The sequence below is a fragment of the Bubalus kerabau genome, chromosome 2 (genome assembly GCF_029407905.1).
Source record: "Bubalus kerabau isolate K-KA32 ecotype Philippines breed swamp buffalo chromosome 2, PCC_UOA_SB_1v2, whole genome shotgun sequence".
Classification (NCBI taxonomy): domain Eukaryota; kingdom Metazoa; phylum Chordata; class Mammalia; order Artiodactyla; family Bovidae; genus Bubalus; species Bubalus kerabau.
The window spans coordinates 104369559-104385684 of NC_073625.1; the positions used below are offsets into that span (position 1 = coordinate 104369559).

Genomic DNA, 16126 nt, shown 5'->3' on the forward strand with positions numbered 1-16126 from the left:
CCTTCAGCTTAGTCATGTATGAGTCAGCATTCTCCTCAGATGTTAGGATTCAGTCTGAGCATTTGAAGAAACATCCACTTGCAACGTTTTCAGATCTGTCAAGGAGAGATCTGGAAAAGGCGGCAACTGTTTCTGGTTTTGTCCTTTTAAAAATTGAATGTCAGTTGTGTTTTCATCAATGCAGATGCGTGGTAACTGTCTGTCCAAGAGGGGGACAGGGTACATTGGGCGAGGAGAAGCAGATGCACCGTTCTCTGACTGGACTTGAGGTAAAGCTTTGGGCAGCTCGAAGGAATGAGACTCATCTTTTCTATGCAGGTGTGTGCTGACTAAGTATTTTCTCTCAAATACCATTTAGTGAAGTGCTGTGCTACACCTGAATGTACGCTGCCTGGTAAAATTCATTTCCCTTTTTCCCAAAGACACACCAACGTAGCCGGAGGACTTTACTCACTAGTTGTTTAAAATGAACGTTTACTCACTGCCCTCCAACCACAGGATCAACCTTTGTATGTACAAGTGGTAAAATGGAGGCCAAAGCTTTTTGCTGAGAGCCCTAACACACTTTTAACTGTTTTCAGGAGGGAAATGTATCTTCTAGATTTCAGTAGAATTGAGTTACAGATGAAATGCCACTTGAGACACTTAATCCTGTTAAGAGTCATCAATGGCAGACCCTAGCTTCACACTCTAGTCACGAATTGGATAAACAAAGTCCTAGGAAGGCCCCAGGAGTGACTTTGATGATTCTGGACAAGTGCACCCTCTGCTGGCAAAAATAGGTTCTTGCAGCCTTTCTCCATCCAGCAGCTAAATTGGAACATGGTTTTTAGAAAAGCAGTATTTTTAAAATATTTTAAGAAATGAAGGACTGTAAGGAATATGGAAATTATAGGAAAGGAGAAACAGAGCAGGGAAGAGAAGACTTCAGACAAGACTGAAGAAGCAGGGAAGATTCAGATTTCTGGCAGAATTGTGACTTCCGATAAAATCTGGCATGGAGGGCCTAGAGGAGGAGGGGGACAAGTCTCACCTCTCAAATCTGGGCTGTAACTCACCTAGCCCACTGGCTTTTTTAAATCTTCGTTTTTTTGTGTGTTTTTTTTTGTTTTGTTTTGTTTTTATGCTTACTGGTTGTCAAAGTAAGTTTTGGTGAATGCTATGGATGGAAGTGGTATGTTCCAGTGCTTTCCAGTGCTGTGTGGAAAGTAGTTTTAAATAACAACACTGAATGCTTTTAGCTCCCCAAAAAAGTCCTGGGAAAGAAAAGGCACTTCTAAGGCAGATTAAACAAGATAAATGTGCATATTTAGCCAATTGCAGGAAAAGGTTAGGGTACCAGGCCTTTAAATTTTAACCTAGAAAAAACAATTTATATTGCATTGTACTTTGCATTTCTTTAGATTCAGGTTAATTACCGTAGTGTCTTTTAAAAGTCTGACTCAGTCAACAATCAAAAGGAAGAGTAGGACTTAGGTGTGTGGGAGCTAGTGAGGGTGCAGAGTTCAGCTCTTGGCTAAGAGACCTAAGCTGCCCAACAGAATAGGCTGTCTTGGCAAAACGAGTAACTGGGTTTCCTATGAAGTTCTGACAGAGGGGCTGGACTCTACAGTTTCTTCTTCTTTCAATGCTGATATTTAATGATAACAACTGACCCACAAATAACTCAGACTGATTTTTGGCCTCTCTCAGAGGTGGCTGCCCTCTCTAAGGGCACAGCAAGAGGCAGAGAAGAGTTTGCTCAGGAAACTGGGACAGCTTTCCATCTGTCCCTAGTCAAGGCCGCACCCTGGTGCTCTCCTGTGTGATAGTAAACCTGCCAAAGACTCAGATGCTCATACTTAGTTATAGATGCAGGACTGAGCCTGGGATCAATGAAATTAAACTAAAGCTACCTCTATTTGTCTAATACAAAGTAAGAATGAATTAACTGTATTGTCAAATTCCAAACATACTGTATGAAAGCTTAATATTTGTAAACTTTAGTGATTTTTGTCTGGTTCAACTGGACAAAACGTAATAATCCTGACTGGTTTTACTCCTAAGTTGATACACACATGAATCCTTGACGTGGCCCTTCTATAGACCGAATTCATTCATTCTGAATTAGGATTTCAGAATGAGAGGAAGCCTCAGAGCTTGTCTTAATCTCTCATTTATCTGATAATGAGGCCCAGGAAAATAGTGGAATTTACCCTGGCTCTCACCACAGCAAGGGACAGTGTCCCCTCCAGGACCACTCCCTGTATGCAGGCAGCTGCTCAGGGTGGTGGCCGGCCAGCCAGTTGAGTGAGTAGGTCTGGTGGTATCCCTTCCAGTTCCAGCCAAGCTTCGATGGACACAGCCCCAGTGCAACCTCATGGGAGATGCAGGTTGGAAAGGCCCAGCTAAGTGGCTCCCAGATTCCTGACCCTTAGAAATTGGGTGGGATATTATTTTACTTATTTATTCCTACATAAAAATTAAAAACAGAGCTAAGACTAACATATTTTTCTTAAATGCTTGAAGGGCACACACAGTTTAGGGTGAAGAACAGAAGGAAGTAAAGGGTGCTGTCCAGTGGAGAGGCTACTGCGTCAGAGCTCTGTGCTGACAGGCACAAATGGTAAGCTATTTGGACTTCTTAAATAGGGAGATAAAAGGATCTCAGACACAGCAGGCCAGGTGGCCACCTCTAACATATACATTCCAACAAAGAACCCAAGTCCTGTTTATAATTTTGGCAGGCAGATCAGCAGGCTAGCCACAGGTTAGGAAGACTTGACTTTGCTGAGTCACTTTCTACATTGGTGCAATATTGTCTTCTTTACCTTTCCTTTTCAATAACCAATTTCTATTCTGGGACAGCCTCCAGAGAGGCTGTCATTAAAGTGGACCTGTTACTGGACCTGTTACTAACAGGAATCCAACTGTTGGTGAAATCATTCTTAGATGAATTCCAATGACCACTTACCCCCAAACCAAACGGATACTCCCAAAACGTTACGTACAATCAAAAGTTATTATTAGAGATGATCTCTCAGTGCTGGAATCTATTTCATTACTTCCTTATCTGTATTAAAGCCAGCAAATGACCCAAGTAGAACCAGAAAAAGAAAGGCACAGGATGTGAGAAACTATAGGAAATGCTGGTAGAGTTACAGACACCTTCAGAGAAGAGCCTCCTTAACCATTTTGCAAAACACACTTCTCTGCTCTACCCAGAGCTGAGGAGTTTGCTAAAACTCTGGGTGATTCAGGAAGCTGATTATTTCTTGCTTTATGCCAGCTGAAGGCCACTGCTCTGTTCTTTGTATCCATTTCCTGAATCCCGAGCCCTCAAATAACTGACTTAGAAAGTTAACAATGTCAGAATTCTAAGTTGTATTTCTTTTTCCCTGATATTATTTATTGGCAAAATGGTTTTTTTTCTCTTGTGTCCTCTCAGAGAACACCTGATAACAAAGTTTATTTTCCAAGGATTTAACCATCAAGAAAAGGAGGTTTTCTCATGGTTTGCTGAATGATAGATTTTCTTGCCAATGGCTAAACAGTCAGATAACCAAAAAACAAATTTTACAAAATAGGATATACTACTGATTCTTTCTGAGGGTTTGAGACACCGCCTCCTGAGACTTTATATTTGATCCAGTTGGTTCCAGGCACATCTAAAATGGTTCAGTTCAATATAAGCAGCTGTTGAGCATTAGTCAGTTCTGAGATAACCAACTGGGGAGAAATCATTAAAACTACATGACTGGATCTGGTTTTAGACTTTCAGATACGTTCACTTTAAAACAGTAGGATTGTTGCAGACAGCAGAACTTCTGTTGAATTGTGTCAAATCATGGATGGATTTGAGGAGAAAGCAAACTTAAAGGCCCTGGGACTTCATTCATTCTCTTGTGGGTGATGAATCGGGGGCAGGAGGAGACCACCTTTCTTATGCAAAAGAGCAATCTCTTCCTTTAAGGCCTGAATCCTTTCGGCTTGGACTTGGATCAGTTCAGTGACCCTTGCTCTTGCCTCAGTATCTGCTTTCCGAGGGCCCTGGAAGGCGTTGCCCTGTTGAGAGAAAACACCTCCCTGCTTTAAGCATCATTTGGAATATGGAAACTTCTGTCTTCATTGCTCTCTTAGGTGTGCCTGCCTTGCAGTCAATCTAAAATAGCCACCACTCTGGGTTCAATCCCTGGGTCGGGAAGATTCCCTGGAGAAGGAAATGGCAACCCACTCTAGTACTCTTGCCTAGAAAATCCCATGGATGGAGGAGCCTGGTGTCCATGGGGTTGTAAAGAGTCAGACACAACTGAGCAACTTCCCTTTCGCTTTCACTTTCTTTCACTTTCACTTCTTCCACTGAAATCCTACCCCCCTCCCCATTGGAAATGTGTCCCTTTGTGCTAATAAGCAACTCTTACATGCAAAAATCCCCTTTAGAGGGTAACTGATTAACTGGCCATCAGTCACTCATACCCTATAGGGCTTATGGCTGGAATTCTAAGGTAAGATACCTCCTTTTCCTATATAGCTCATAAGTACATTCTCACTAAATCTGAATGCACATTAAAGGAAGGGACATAACACCTAGTATCTTCCCCCTTGCCCACCTTCACTGCAGAGGCTGCTGCTGCTAAGTCACTTCAGTCGTGTCCGACTCTGTGCGACCCCAGAGACGGCAGCCCACCAGGCTCCCCTGTCCCTGGGATTCTCCAGGCAAGAACACTGGAGTGGGTTGCCATTTCCTTCTCCAACGCATGAAAGTGAAAAGGGAAAGTGAAGTCGCTCAGTCGTGTCTGACCCTCAGCAACCCCATGGACTGCAGCCTTCCAGGCTCCTCCATCCATGGGATTTTCCAGGCAAGAGTACTGGAGTGGGGTGCCATTGCCTTAAGCTAAATACTAACCTTACCCAGTTCCTCTTCCAGTTGGGAGTGGCTCAGTAGAGGTAGCAGAAAACATTTGCTTGCTTTCTCAATGAAAGGGACAAGAGGCTGGCATTTGGGCATCAATGACAGAGCCGAGGAAGCCTCTGTGACTCTGAAGGGAATTTCTACCAGTCACTGAGAGAATCACAGAGATACTGGCCCATAAACCAAAACCCCTAATTCACCTCCTGCAGACTTAAGTGAGGCAAAGTGCCCCTATTTGTTTGAGCTACTCTCTTTTGTTACTTACAGCTAAATGCGTGCCCCTCTCCCCCTCCATGCCTAGTCAGTCTAGATGGTCACTCTGAAGTCACCATAGCTTTTCCCTTATTCTCCTTACCATAGCCAAACAAATTTTGGCTTCTCTTACTTTGAAATGTCTTTGGCCTTGCTATCTACACCCCACTTCATGCCTAGAGTGTTGTAAGAATAATAGCAGTGGAGTCAGCTTGGGAAGCAGACAGACCTCAGTTGAAAAACAAACTTCTCCACATATTAATGAGCAGGTTACTTGACCACTCTGAGCTTTGAAAATCGATAGTTTGAAGATTCAATGACCTCACCAATGGAATGAGACCATACCTGTAAAGCTATGAAGAGATACTATGTAAAGAGACTCAGATAATAATTTTCTTTCCCTGATCTCCTGGGTCCAAACTCTTTCCTTGCCAAGGTATCTGCCAAGTCAACAGATGTGTATTTCATGGCCAACTCTGAAGGTTCTGTCTAGGCATCATCCTTCCTGAACACTGCTTGACTCTCAGCTCAAAAATTCTCTAGTGGATAAAGAGTCTTTGACATTCAGATTCTAGTCATCTTCTCTAATTCTAGTTGTAAACCTCCCAAGGCCTTTTATTCATTCTTTCTTTTGGACTTTTGCTCAGACCAGTGATTCTTCAATTCTAGCATGCAGCAGAGTCCCCTGGAAGGCTTGTTCTAGATTCTGGGCCCACTCCCAAGAGCTTCTGATTCTGTATGTCTGACTGGGGAACCAGAATCTGCATTCTTAACAAGCTCCCCAGGGGATGCACATGCCATTCTTCACAGAAACACTTTGAAAACCCCTGGTTTAGACCATTTCCTGGGAGCTTAAAAAGTAAGAACCAAGAGAAAACAGTATTTTTGCAGAAACTATTAAAATATTATAGCGTATAGTTTAGAATATGTCATACCTGTGTTTGGTTCCTAGAAGGCAAGGCTTAAATAGAAACTTAATTATTAAATAAGTATTACCCACCACATACTATGTATTAAGTATTACTATGTTAGCCTCAAAAAACCTATCAGAGCAAGTTGAAAGCCATAAAAAGTAACAAGTGTTTTAATACGTAACGTGGTTTAGACTTTAGGTCAAAGGAAATACCCGATATTGAAAATGGATGTTTGACACCAGATTCAGGGAGCATGTTGACATCGTTATTTATACTTAAATAACCTTACCTTTCTAGGGTCAAGGCAAATCCCTTAATCAGTACTTTCTGTTTGAATTCATAGCACCCAATAGACATACAGTGAAGCTGGTCCCTCAGGCTCATTGTAATGTTCAGTTCAGTTCAGTCGCTCAGTCGTGTCTGATTCTTTGCATTCCCATGAATTGAAGCACGCCAGGCCTCCCTGTCCATCACCAACTCCCGGAGTTCACTCAGACTCACATCCATCGAGTCAGTGATGCCATCCAGCCATCTCATCCTCTATCGTCCCCTTTTCTTCCTGCCCCCAATCCCTCCCAGCATCAGGGTCTTTTCATATGAGTCAACTCTTTGCATGAGGTGGCCAAAGTACTGGAGTTTCAGCTTTAGCATCATTCCTTCCAAAAAACACCCAGGACTGATCTCCTTTAGAATGGACTGGTTGGATCTCCTTGCAGTCCAAGGGTCTCTCAAGAGTCTTCTCCAGTACCACAGTTCAAAAACATCAATTCTTCGGCGCTCAGCTTTCTTCACAGTCCAACTCTCACATCTATACCTGACTACTAGAAAAACCATAGCCTTGACTAGACGAAACTTTGTTGGCAAAGTAATGTCTCTGCTTTTGAATATGCTAACTTTCCTTCCAAGGAGTAAGTGTCTTTTAATTTCATGGCTGCAGTCACCATCTGCAGTGATTTTGGAGCCCCAAAAAATAAAGTCTGACACTGTTTCCACTGTTTCCCCATCTATTTCCCATGAAGTGATGGGACCGGATGCCATGATCTTAGTTTTCTGAATGTTGAGCTTTAAGCCAACTTTTTCACTCTCCTCTTTCACTTTCATCAAGAGGCTTTTGAGTTCCTCTTCACTTTCTGCCATAAGGGTGGTGTCATCTGCATATCTGAGATTATTGATTATTTCTCCCAGCAATCTTGATTCCAGCTTGTGCTTCTTCTAGCCCAGCATTTCTCATGATGTACTCTGCATAGGAGTTAAATAAGCAGGGTGACAATATACAGCCTTGACATACTCCTTTCCATATTTGGAACCAGTCTGTTGTTCCATGTCCAGTTCTAACTGTTGCTTCCTGACCTGCATATAGGTTTCTCAAGAGGCAGGTCGGGTGGTCTGGTATTCCCATCTCTTTCAGAATTTTCCACAGTTTCTTGTGATCCACACAGTCAAAGGCTTTGGCATAGTCAATAATGTAAACAGCATCAACTCAGTGTCCTCAGAGACCCAGGTGGGCCAAAACCCATTCAAGATCAAGGTTCATTTAAAAGCCAGCACTTAGTGTTCTTATGAATAGATCCCTTTACAGAACATCCCTAATTCTGACCAAGGGTCTAAAGAAAAGGAACATACCTGCTGGTTCTGTAGAGTATTCAGTCTCGAATCAAGCTGCTGCTTTTCAATACACAAATCATTCATCTGATGAAGTTTTTTGGTGTGTTCTTTTGTCTTCATCATCAATTCCCATCGAACCTGAGCAATCTTTTCCTACCAGGGCAGGAAGATGTAAAATGGATTTGGTGAATGAGAGAGGAAACAAAAACAAATGTCCAGATTTGATCAGAACCATCAGGCAAATGGAGTGACATGCACATGAACATGAAAGTGTTAGTAACTCAGTGGTGTCCGCTCTTTGCAACACGATGGACTGTAGCCCACCAGGCTCCTCTGTCCATGGAAACCTCCAGACAAGAATACTGAAGTGGGCTGCCATTCCCTTCTCCAGGAGATCAAACCTGGGTCTACCGCGTTGCAGGCAGATTCTTTACTGTCTGAGCCACCAGAGAAGCCCAGAAGTTTTTCTTGACAAACTAGACTTTAAATTCTACAAGGGCCAAGACCATGCTTATTGTACTCACCACCTGTCACATACAGTGACTGCTGCTGCTAAGTTGCTCAGTCGCATCCAACTCGTTGAGACCCCATGGACTGTAGCCTACCTGGCTCCTCTGTCCATGGGATTTCTCCAGGCAAGAATACTGGAGTGGTTAGCCATTCCCTTTTCCAGGAGAATTTTCCCAACCCAGGAATCAAACCCAGGTCCTCCCACATTGCAGGCAGATTCTTTACCATCTGAGCCACCAGGGAAGCCCTATGCGCATGGGGATATATAGTAAGCAAGTAATATAATCAGAAGCAGGTACATCAGGTGTGGTTTGATTAGAGAAAAAAAAGAATGAAAGTAGGCAAAAATAAGATGGAGATATGTATCACTCTACTTCTGAGGAAGGATATTAGTATGCTGAGTTAGTGCTGGTGTTCATTAATTAAAAGGGAGAATGATTGTTTAACCAGAAACTTTCCTATACCACTTTTCCCCCCACTGTTGGCCCAGAATCCTCAAGGTGACCAGCTTCAATGGCCATACATCTGCCAGTGGCTTTCCTTTGTTACCCTATTGCTCCAACAAATTATTTTAGATTGCACTGTTATCTCCAGCACCACCCTGATAGGAACCAGTCCCACTGACACCAGCGCCGGAGTCCTTTGTTTCTCCACAATACAGTGACGAATCTCAGATAAGAAAAGAAAAGATACCACTGGGAACCTCTCCTCCTTCCCTATCTGCTGTTAAGTCAGAAAACTAGAGAAGCCGTGTGATTGGTGAGCTTATAAAATCTTTGTAAAAGTCCCTCTCTTTGAATCAGGCTGTCACTGGAATCCTGCCTCATCTCATGGCTCCAGGAACAGAGTAGGCATTTAACATGTAAGACCCTACCAGCTAAATGGTATATACCTTGTTATAAAATCTATTACTTCAAGATGCTTTTCTAATTTCCAGAATGGAAGCGACATGCAAAAGCTATATAGAATTATATGAGGAGGATCCTCAGAGCATTTCCAGGCGCTACTAGTGGTAAAGAACCCACCTGCCAGTGCAGGAGACATAAGAGGGTTTGATCCCTGGGTTGGGAAGATTCCCCTGTAGGAGGGCGTGGCAACCCACTCCAGTATTCTTGCCTGGAGAATCCCATGGACAGAGAAGCCTGGAGGGCTACAGTCCACGGGGTCACAAACAGATGGACACGACTGAAGTGACTTACCAGGCATGGAGTACAGCAGTTCACGTCTAACACTTAGAGCATTTACACATTAATGGGGACCTCAGAGTGGAATCTCTCCTTCATGCCATGCTGCCCTTATATTTACATGAATCCTGCACCCCAGACTCCAGTGCTGGTGCTTTCATCCCAAGACAGACCAGTACCTCCAATGAAGTGAATGATAAGGAAGCAGAGACAGACTTAAGACCAGGGGGGAACTCAGTGGGGCTCACAGGGGCCTGTGAGATGCTCTAGCTGTACGGATGTAGAGATGCTCTGCAGGGACCCCCTGACTGCTCACCAGGAGTTCTCACCTCTGCCCAGGGGGTCACCTGCCCTCTCATCCTTACCTCCCACATTTTCATTTCCTTTACATTCGATAGCTCCTTTCGAAGCTTTTTGATCTTTAGTTCTTCAAGCGTTGTATTCACCGAAAGTGTCTGAAGGGCTTCTAGATTGATCACGCGGCCAAACTTGCTAATCATTAGTTGACTGACTGTTTCTTCCATTTCTAAAAGAAGACAACCACTGTCAGGCTGTTCAGAAGCTCCCACTGTTATTAAACGAACAATGCCATTCTAAGGAACAGCTTTTGCAAGATGATGGTAAGAGACGTTATGTTACCAGTTGGGTTTTCCTCTGTGACACGGCACCTACTGCTCGCCTCACTTAGGATGCACATTCCTGTACTGGCTTTTCATCAGCTTCAAGTTCCCGTGTGAAACAGACTCACCTTTCCCAGGTGGCTTACATGCTCCAGTCTGCCCCTGCTCAGACTGTTCATGGGCCCCAACGGGTTATAAAGCCTTTGGGTTTTAACTTTTTACTACTGATCTCTGTAACATCTTGTGCTAAGACTAAAATAGATAGTGAACAGCAGTTTCCACCTCCGAGTAAAAACACTAACATCCTGGCAGTGGCTCACAGGGTCCTACCTGCCCTGCCCCTGTTAGCTCTCACACCTCTCTCATTTACTCCAGACACCTTCTTACTTCTCAAACATTCCGGGCTCACTTGGGTATTCTCATAAGGAATCCTCTGGAATTACCTTGCCTGGAATTCTCTTCCCAATATAGCCACATGGCTGGTCCCACACAGCCCATTTTCTGAAAATAAGCTGTGAGACTGTGATAGACTCATTTCCCGTACACTCATTTCTGAAGGTGTAATAACCAAGTGTGACCGGAGAAGGCAATGGCACCCCACTCCAGTACTCTTGCCTGGAAAATCCCATGGACGGAGGAGCCTGGTGGGCTGCAGTCCATGGGGTCGCGAAGAGTCGGACACGACTGAGCGACTTCCCTTTCACTTTTCACTTTCATGCATTGGAGAAGGAAATGGCAACCCACTCCAGTGTTCTTGCCTGGAGAATCCCAGGGACGGGGGAGCCTGGTGGGCTGCCGTCTCTGGGGTCGCACAGAGTAGGACATGACTGAAGCGACTTAGCAGCAGCAGCAATCAAGTGTGACTTGTCCTCTAACCATTAGGGAGAACCACGTCTTAGCAAGTATATCACATTTACAGAGAACTCCTCCCTTCCTCCTACAGGCCTCAGCACTCTTTCCCATTCCTTTTAATTTTTTCTTCTTAACAGTTCTCTCCATCTAACATGCAACATTTTACTTTTGTTTTATTGTGTTCCCTCAACATGGGAAGGCTGGAAAACCTGGAGAAAATTCCATTTGTGGGATTTTAAGAAAGTATAACCTTGTAACAAAATTTTCTGTGACCAGAATCCCCTATGTGAATTCTGAAGGCCCTAACATAATAACAAGATGATGCAACTCAGTTACTGGGCAGGAATGTGTTTTCAGGTATAATCATAACCATGCTGCTAAATCACTTCAGTCATGTCCGACTCTGTGCGACCCCAGAGACGGCAGCCCAACAGGCTTTCCCGTCCCTGGGATTCTCCAGGCAAGAATACTGGAGTGGGTTGCCATTTCCTTCTCCAATACATGAAAGTGAAAAGTGAAAGTGAAGTCGCTCAGTCGTGTCCAACTCTAGCGACCCCACGGACTGCAGCCCACCAGGCTCCTCCATCCATGGGATTTTCCAGGCAAGAGTACTGGAGTGGGGTGCCATTGCCTTCTCTGAATCGTTACCATGACTGAATGATAATGGCATACTTGGCATGGCTGCCATTTTGCACAATCCAGGAAGGGTTATTCATTTCTATTCTATGTGAGTGGCACCCCCCATGTACTTGCATCATGTGGTGGCCATGATCATTAGTGATGCAAATGAAATAATGATTGGATTATTTGCTCTAGTGTATCTAGCCTGTGGCTGCCTGCTTGGCCCCCTCAGTAAGAACCTTGACTTCCCCTAGCTAGCCCATATATCAGGGTGCCCTCTCCCAAGGCAGCCTTGTGTACTAGGACATGGACTCTCGTCTTTGCCCTTCCCACAGCTAGTATTCCCTGGGGACAGAAAGCCTTCCAGAACACCCCCTGCTCCCCATCTCCCTCCCCATGGCTGCAAGCTGCGCTCTTCTTGAAAAGGAGAGAACTTGCCTTCCCACCTCATGTTCTAAACTCGCCTCCTCTTCCCCATTGGGTCTGGGATGGAGGAAGGCACCAGTGAGCGACTGTGGTGTTTCTCATCACTGTTAAGCCTTTGTTCTCTGAGTTATAGGAAAGGAACCCACTCTTAGTTTCACCTTCAGAATTAGAAGATCAGTCTTTAACCAGACCCACAACTTGCTTTCAGAAAACAAACCAGGGGTGGCAGAAGAACTGAAAACCACTGAATAAAACTTCTACTACACAGAACCTTTTTTTTTTTTTTTTTTAATTTCAACCAACATTCCAAAAATATGAATACTTCATTTCATCTTCACACATTTTCCCAAACCGAGAGGTTACTCAAATGGAAACAAGTTTCTCTCATTTTCATGCTAGTTTGTTCCCTTGGTTTGACAAATAGTATTTCCAAATATAAACAACATTCACAGGCTACAGAAGCCAAAGGAATGTGAAGTACGAGAGAAACACTGGGGCCGTGAGGTTTACACCTGAGAAAACTCTGTGTCTCAAATAAATGTTATTCAAATATAGAGTCCTAACACGTATTTTAAAATTTTATAATCCAGCCACCCATGAGAGCAGAACCACCATCTCACTGAAGACTGACCTCTACAAATTCAAGCAACTTGGACGGACTGACAACTATATTCCTCCCTTTTTCCTTTCCAAATTTTCTTTTAAAAAAATATTTAATTGTGGCAAAATTCACATGATAAAATGTACCATTTTAATCTTTTAAAAGTGTACACTTCTGGGGCTTCCCTTGCTGTCTAGTACTTATGATTCCATGCTCCCAATGCACGGTTCAAACCCTGGTCGGAGAACTAAGAGTCCACGTGCCATGTGATGTGGCCAAAAAAAAATAAGTGTACAGTTCTGGGGCATTAAGGTAGATGCTATTATACCACTCATAATTTTATTGTTATTAAAGTTGGAATACTTCATCACTTACATATATGTTCCATGTCTTTACTCCATACATCTTATACTATACACCTCAGTTCCAGGTGAACTAAGAACATAAAAGTAAGGAACACTACTGACAGAGGAAACAATAGAAAAATATGACCTCAAAATAGGAAAGGATTTAAGACATACATATATACACACAGTGCACAAACTATACACAGGTTGATAATTATATTAAAATGTTAAATGTCTGTATCCCAAAACGATACACCAATAAAAAGGCAAGATACACACTAGAAAAGATTCAAAATACATGTAATAGATAAAGACAGAATATAGGAAAACAAAAAAACCTCCCTGCAATCAATAAGAAAAATAAAAAACAGAAGTAAAAAAATGGGCAAGGTGTATAGCAGGCAAGTTTCATATGAGAACACAAACAAATGGACATTCAACCTCAAGGAACTTGGGAAACAAAAAGCACAGTGAAATACAATTTTAACATATACCAGGTTGACAGATATATGAAAGTCTAATGTTACTAAGTGTTGATGAGACTATGGAGCCTAGGCAATTCTCACCCTCCCGGGTGGCGAGAAAAACAGTAGGAAGAGAAAACGGTGCAACCAGTTTGGAGGACAACTTGACAATACCCGGGCGAGCAGAAAATGCACATACACCCTGTGTCACCCACAGTCCCCACTCCTGGGGACTCACTTCCTCCCACACATGCACAGGGAGACATGTACAAGAAGGTTCACCGAAACATTGTCTGTAATCATGAAAAATTACAAGTACCCTAAATATCCATCAACAGGAGGCCAAAGAAAAACTCTAATAGTCCAATGGCATACTGTAGTAGCAGTTAAAATAGCTAATTATCTGTAGCATTACAGATTACTCTCAAAAAATGGGTTAATAAAGTGAGTTGCAAATTATACCCGAAACATGCAAAGACACTTCATATAGTGTGTGTGAATACATCTATATGTGTAGGTACCTGCCTCATGGTTGATCCTGGGGGAGGAGAGAGCAGAATGATACTAGAAAGAGAAAGGCCATCAATTATATCTTCAGTGCTTTATTTCTTAAGCTTGGTAGTGGGTATTTTTTAATATTTTTCTACATTTTATTAAACATAAAACCTTTAAAAATCGTGAGAAATTGTTTCTATGACAAAAGATTTATCCTTTTAAAAATAGAGTAACTTTTTGATAGCATCAAGAGAGAGGGTAAGTAGAAAGAGGGGAAGGTGTTATTTCTGCTCAGCGGTTTGGATCTGTGACAACCTACTGTTTTCAGAGCTGGAGATGACCACTTGACATTCCCTCTGTAATCAATAAATATTACTAGGTAAGCCATGGGCTTACTACTCACTCTGTATCGTTTTGGCCATCTCTCTCTTTTCTCGGATGAGCTGCTTACGCCTCTCCCGGCATTCTTTGTTAAGTTTTTGCTGCTTGGAATTTTCCTCATGGAGCTGGACAATTCGTTCTTGCAGTCGTCCCAAGGAGCGTTTGGAAAAGACCAAAGCTCCAGAAAGATCACTCGGTATTTCTCCAAATAGCACATACTCTATCTACAAAAGCATGACAAAACTGGTATCAAACAGACAAAAACCAAACTAATTGTAAAGTCATAGAAAGGGATGTGCTCCTTTTCCTGTCCCTTGTTAGGTCATGACCTTTGGTATCCTAACTCTCACCACTGAGGAAGGTAAAAGCAAGAAGCTGCTTTCAAAAAGAAGTCACATTACATCCCTCTGGGACAGCAAATCTTTCCAAAATGACCACGCTGGATATCTACTGCCTAAGGATGGAACAGACATTTCAAGGCTGGAATATTTGGCAAACTGCTACAGACAGTGAATCCAGTTTGGGTCAGGTTAAATAAGATACATGTAAGGCTGATCCTCCTCGGTTTTTCTTCTCAAATACGGCTTTCTCTCTTTACCTGACAAAATACATTACAAGAAGCTTTTGCTAATATGATCTCTGCATTTTAATTTAAGTTGTAATTCAAGTGGGATATAGAGATGAACAAAGAAAATGGAAAAAAGTATTTTCCTTTTATCTTAACCTCCCTCATTAACAAGTAAATAATAGGGAAGATCATTCTTGCACCATTAGTCCACGTCTATTTAAAGAAGGTGTGAAAAGTGACATGTGTCCAAGAGACAAGAAGATTTCAACCTCCAAGCTATTCCTTTAAGTCATAGGCTCCTCATTGCTTCAGATTTGAAGTGATTCAACTTTCAAAGTCATAATGACCACCAGGAAATATACATGTTTTGATATTATGCTTTTATAATAATCTCAGAAGGGGTAAGAAACGCTGGGGTGTCATTCTGCAAGTAGATGTCTCAGACAAGGACTGCCCTTCTCCCCACCAGTGTCCCATGAATCTTTCTCTGGAAAAGTCTGAGGGTGATGGCTCTTCTGCTCAGAGAGGGTGGGGCAACCTCCAGCCCCATTACCTGGTGGAGCTTCAACGGGATCACAACCAGCAGTTCATTCAGCCGCTGCTGCTTCTCACGTTGATAAGCCTCCAGGGCCTCCTCTGCTGCATTCAGATTAGTTGCCACAATTTTTACCTGTAGAAAGCCCCAAGTGCGAGATGTTAACAGGATTCGGTGAATATATACCCAAGATGATAAATGAAACCACTGGGGAGGAACAAAAAATATGAGCTGGATCTGCCTTGTTGGGCTGGATTAAACAGATGATCCCAGACTGCTCCCCAGAAGTGTGTATTATTCTCTTTCTGCTAAGTCACGAGCCACACCACTTTTTCACTTGTCCCTATGACCCCAGAGTTGTAGAGATTTTGTGAATGAAAACGCAGAGGCCGTGTTCCCATCTCCCTTTTATTTTCTGCAGGAAAATCATCTCTTAGCCTGTAGTATCTCTGTAAGGATGGTTCAAATCTCATTTGGTCATAAGGACCTCGATAAATTAGCGGAGAAAGCCCTGTATGGTAGTGAAATTACCAACTACAGTATTTCTAAAGTACATGCCTCATCTCCTAAAATACTTGAAAGCTTTCCAAATCATTTCCTTTTTGCAAACGGAGAAGCAGCCTACCAAAAACATTTCTGAATATGAATCAAGTGATGCTGCTCTAGGAAAGAGTACCTAAGAGGGAAACTGAGTAGATACGGCAGAAAAAATCAATACAACTGTACCGGAAGTTTAGCTTAGTGGACTCCCAAAGGAATGCATATACGTCAGAATGTCAAAGTGTTCTACTGGGGTCCAGAAAGAAAATGGAGTTTCCATTTCTATTTATTTTTATCTTATTCTTTTTATTCTCTGTTTT

General features: G+C 42.8%; 1 protein-coding gene across 5 annotated transcripts in view; it reads right to left on the reverse strand.

Annotated features, from left to right (window-relative positions):
• Positions 1-3716: 3716 nt before the first annotated feature.
• The window catches only part of CFAP44 (cilia and flagella associated protein 44), a 126764-nt gene continuing 114354 nt past the window's right edge, over positions 3717-16126 (reverse strand). For all 5 annotated transcript variants that reach the window (XM_055568169.1, XM_055568166.1, XM_055568168.1 and 2 more), the window contains 5 exons: positions 15285-15401; positions 14186-14387; positions 9722-9882; positions 7681-7815; positions 3717-4044 (listed from right to left, as the gene is read on the reverse strand). In XM_055568169.1, the coding sequence (XP_055424144.1) occupies positions 3871-4044; positions 7681-7815; positions 9722-9882; positions 14186-14387; positions 15285-15401 (789 nt within the window). In that variant the 3' untranslated portion in view covers positions 3717-3870. The remainder of the gene's footprint in view (positions 4045-7680; positions 7816-9721; positions 9883-14185; positions 14388-15284; positions 15402-16126) is intronic.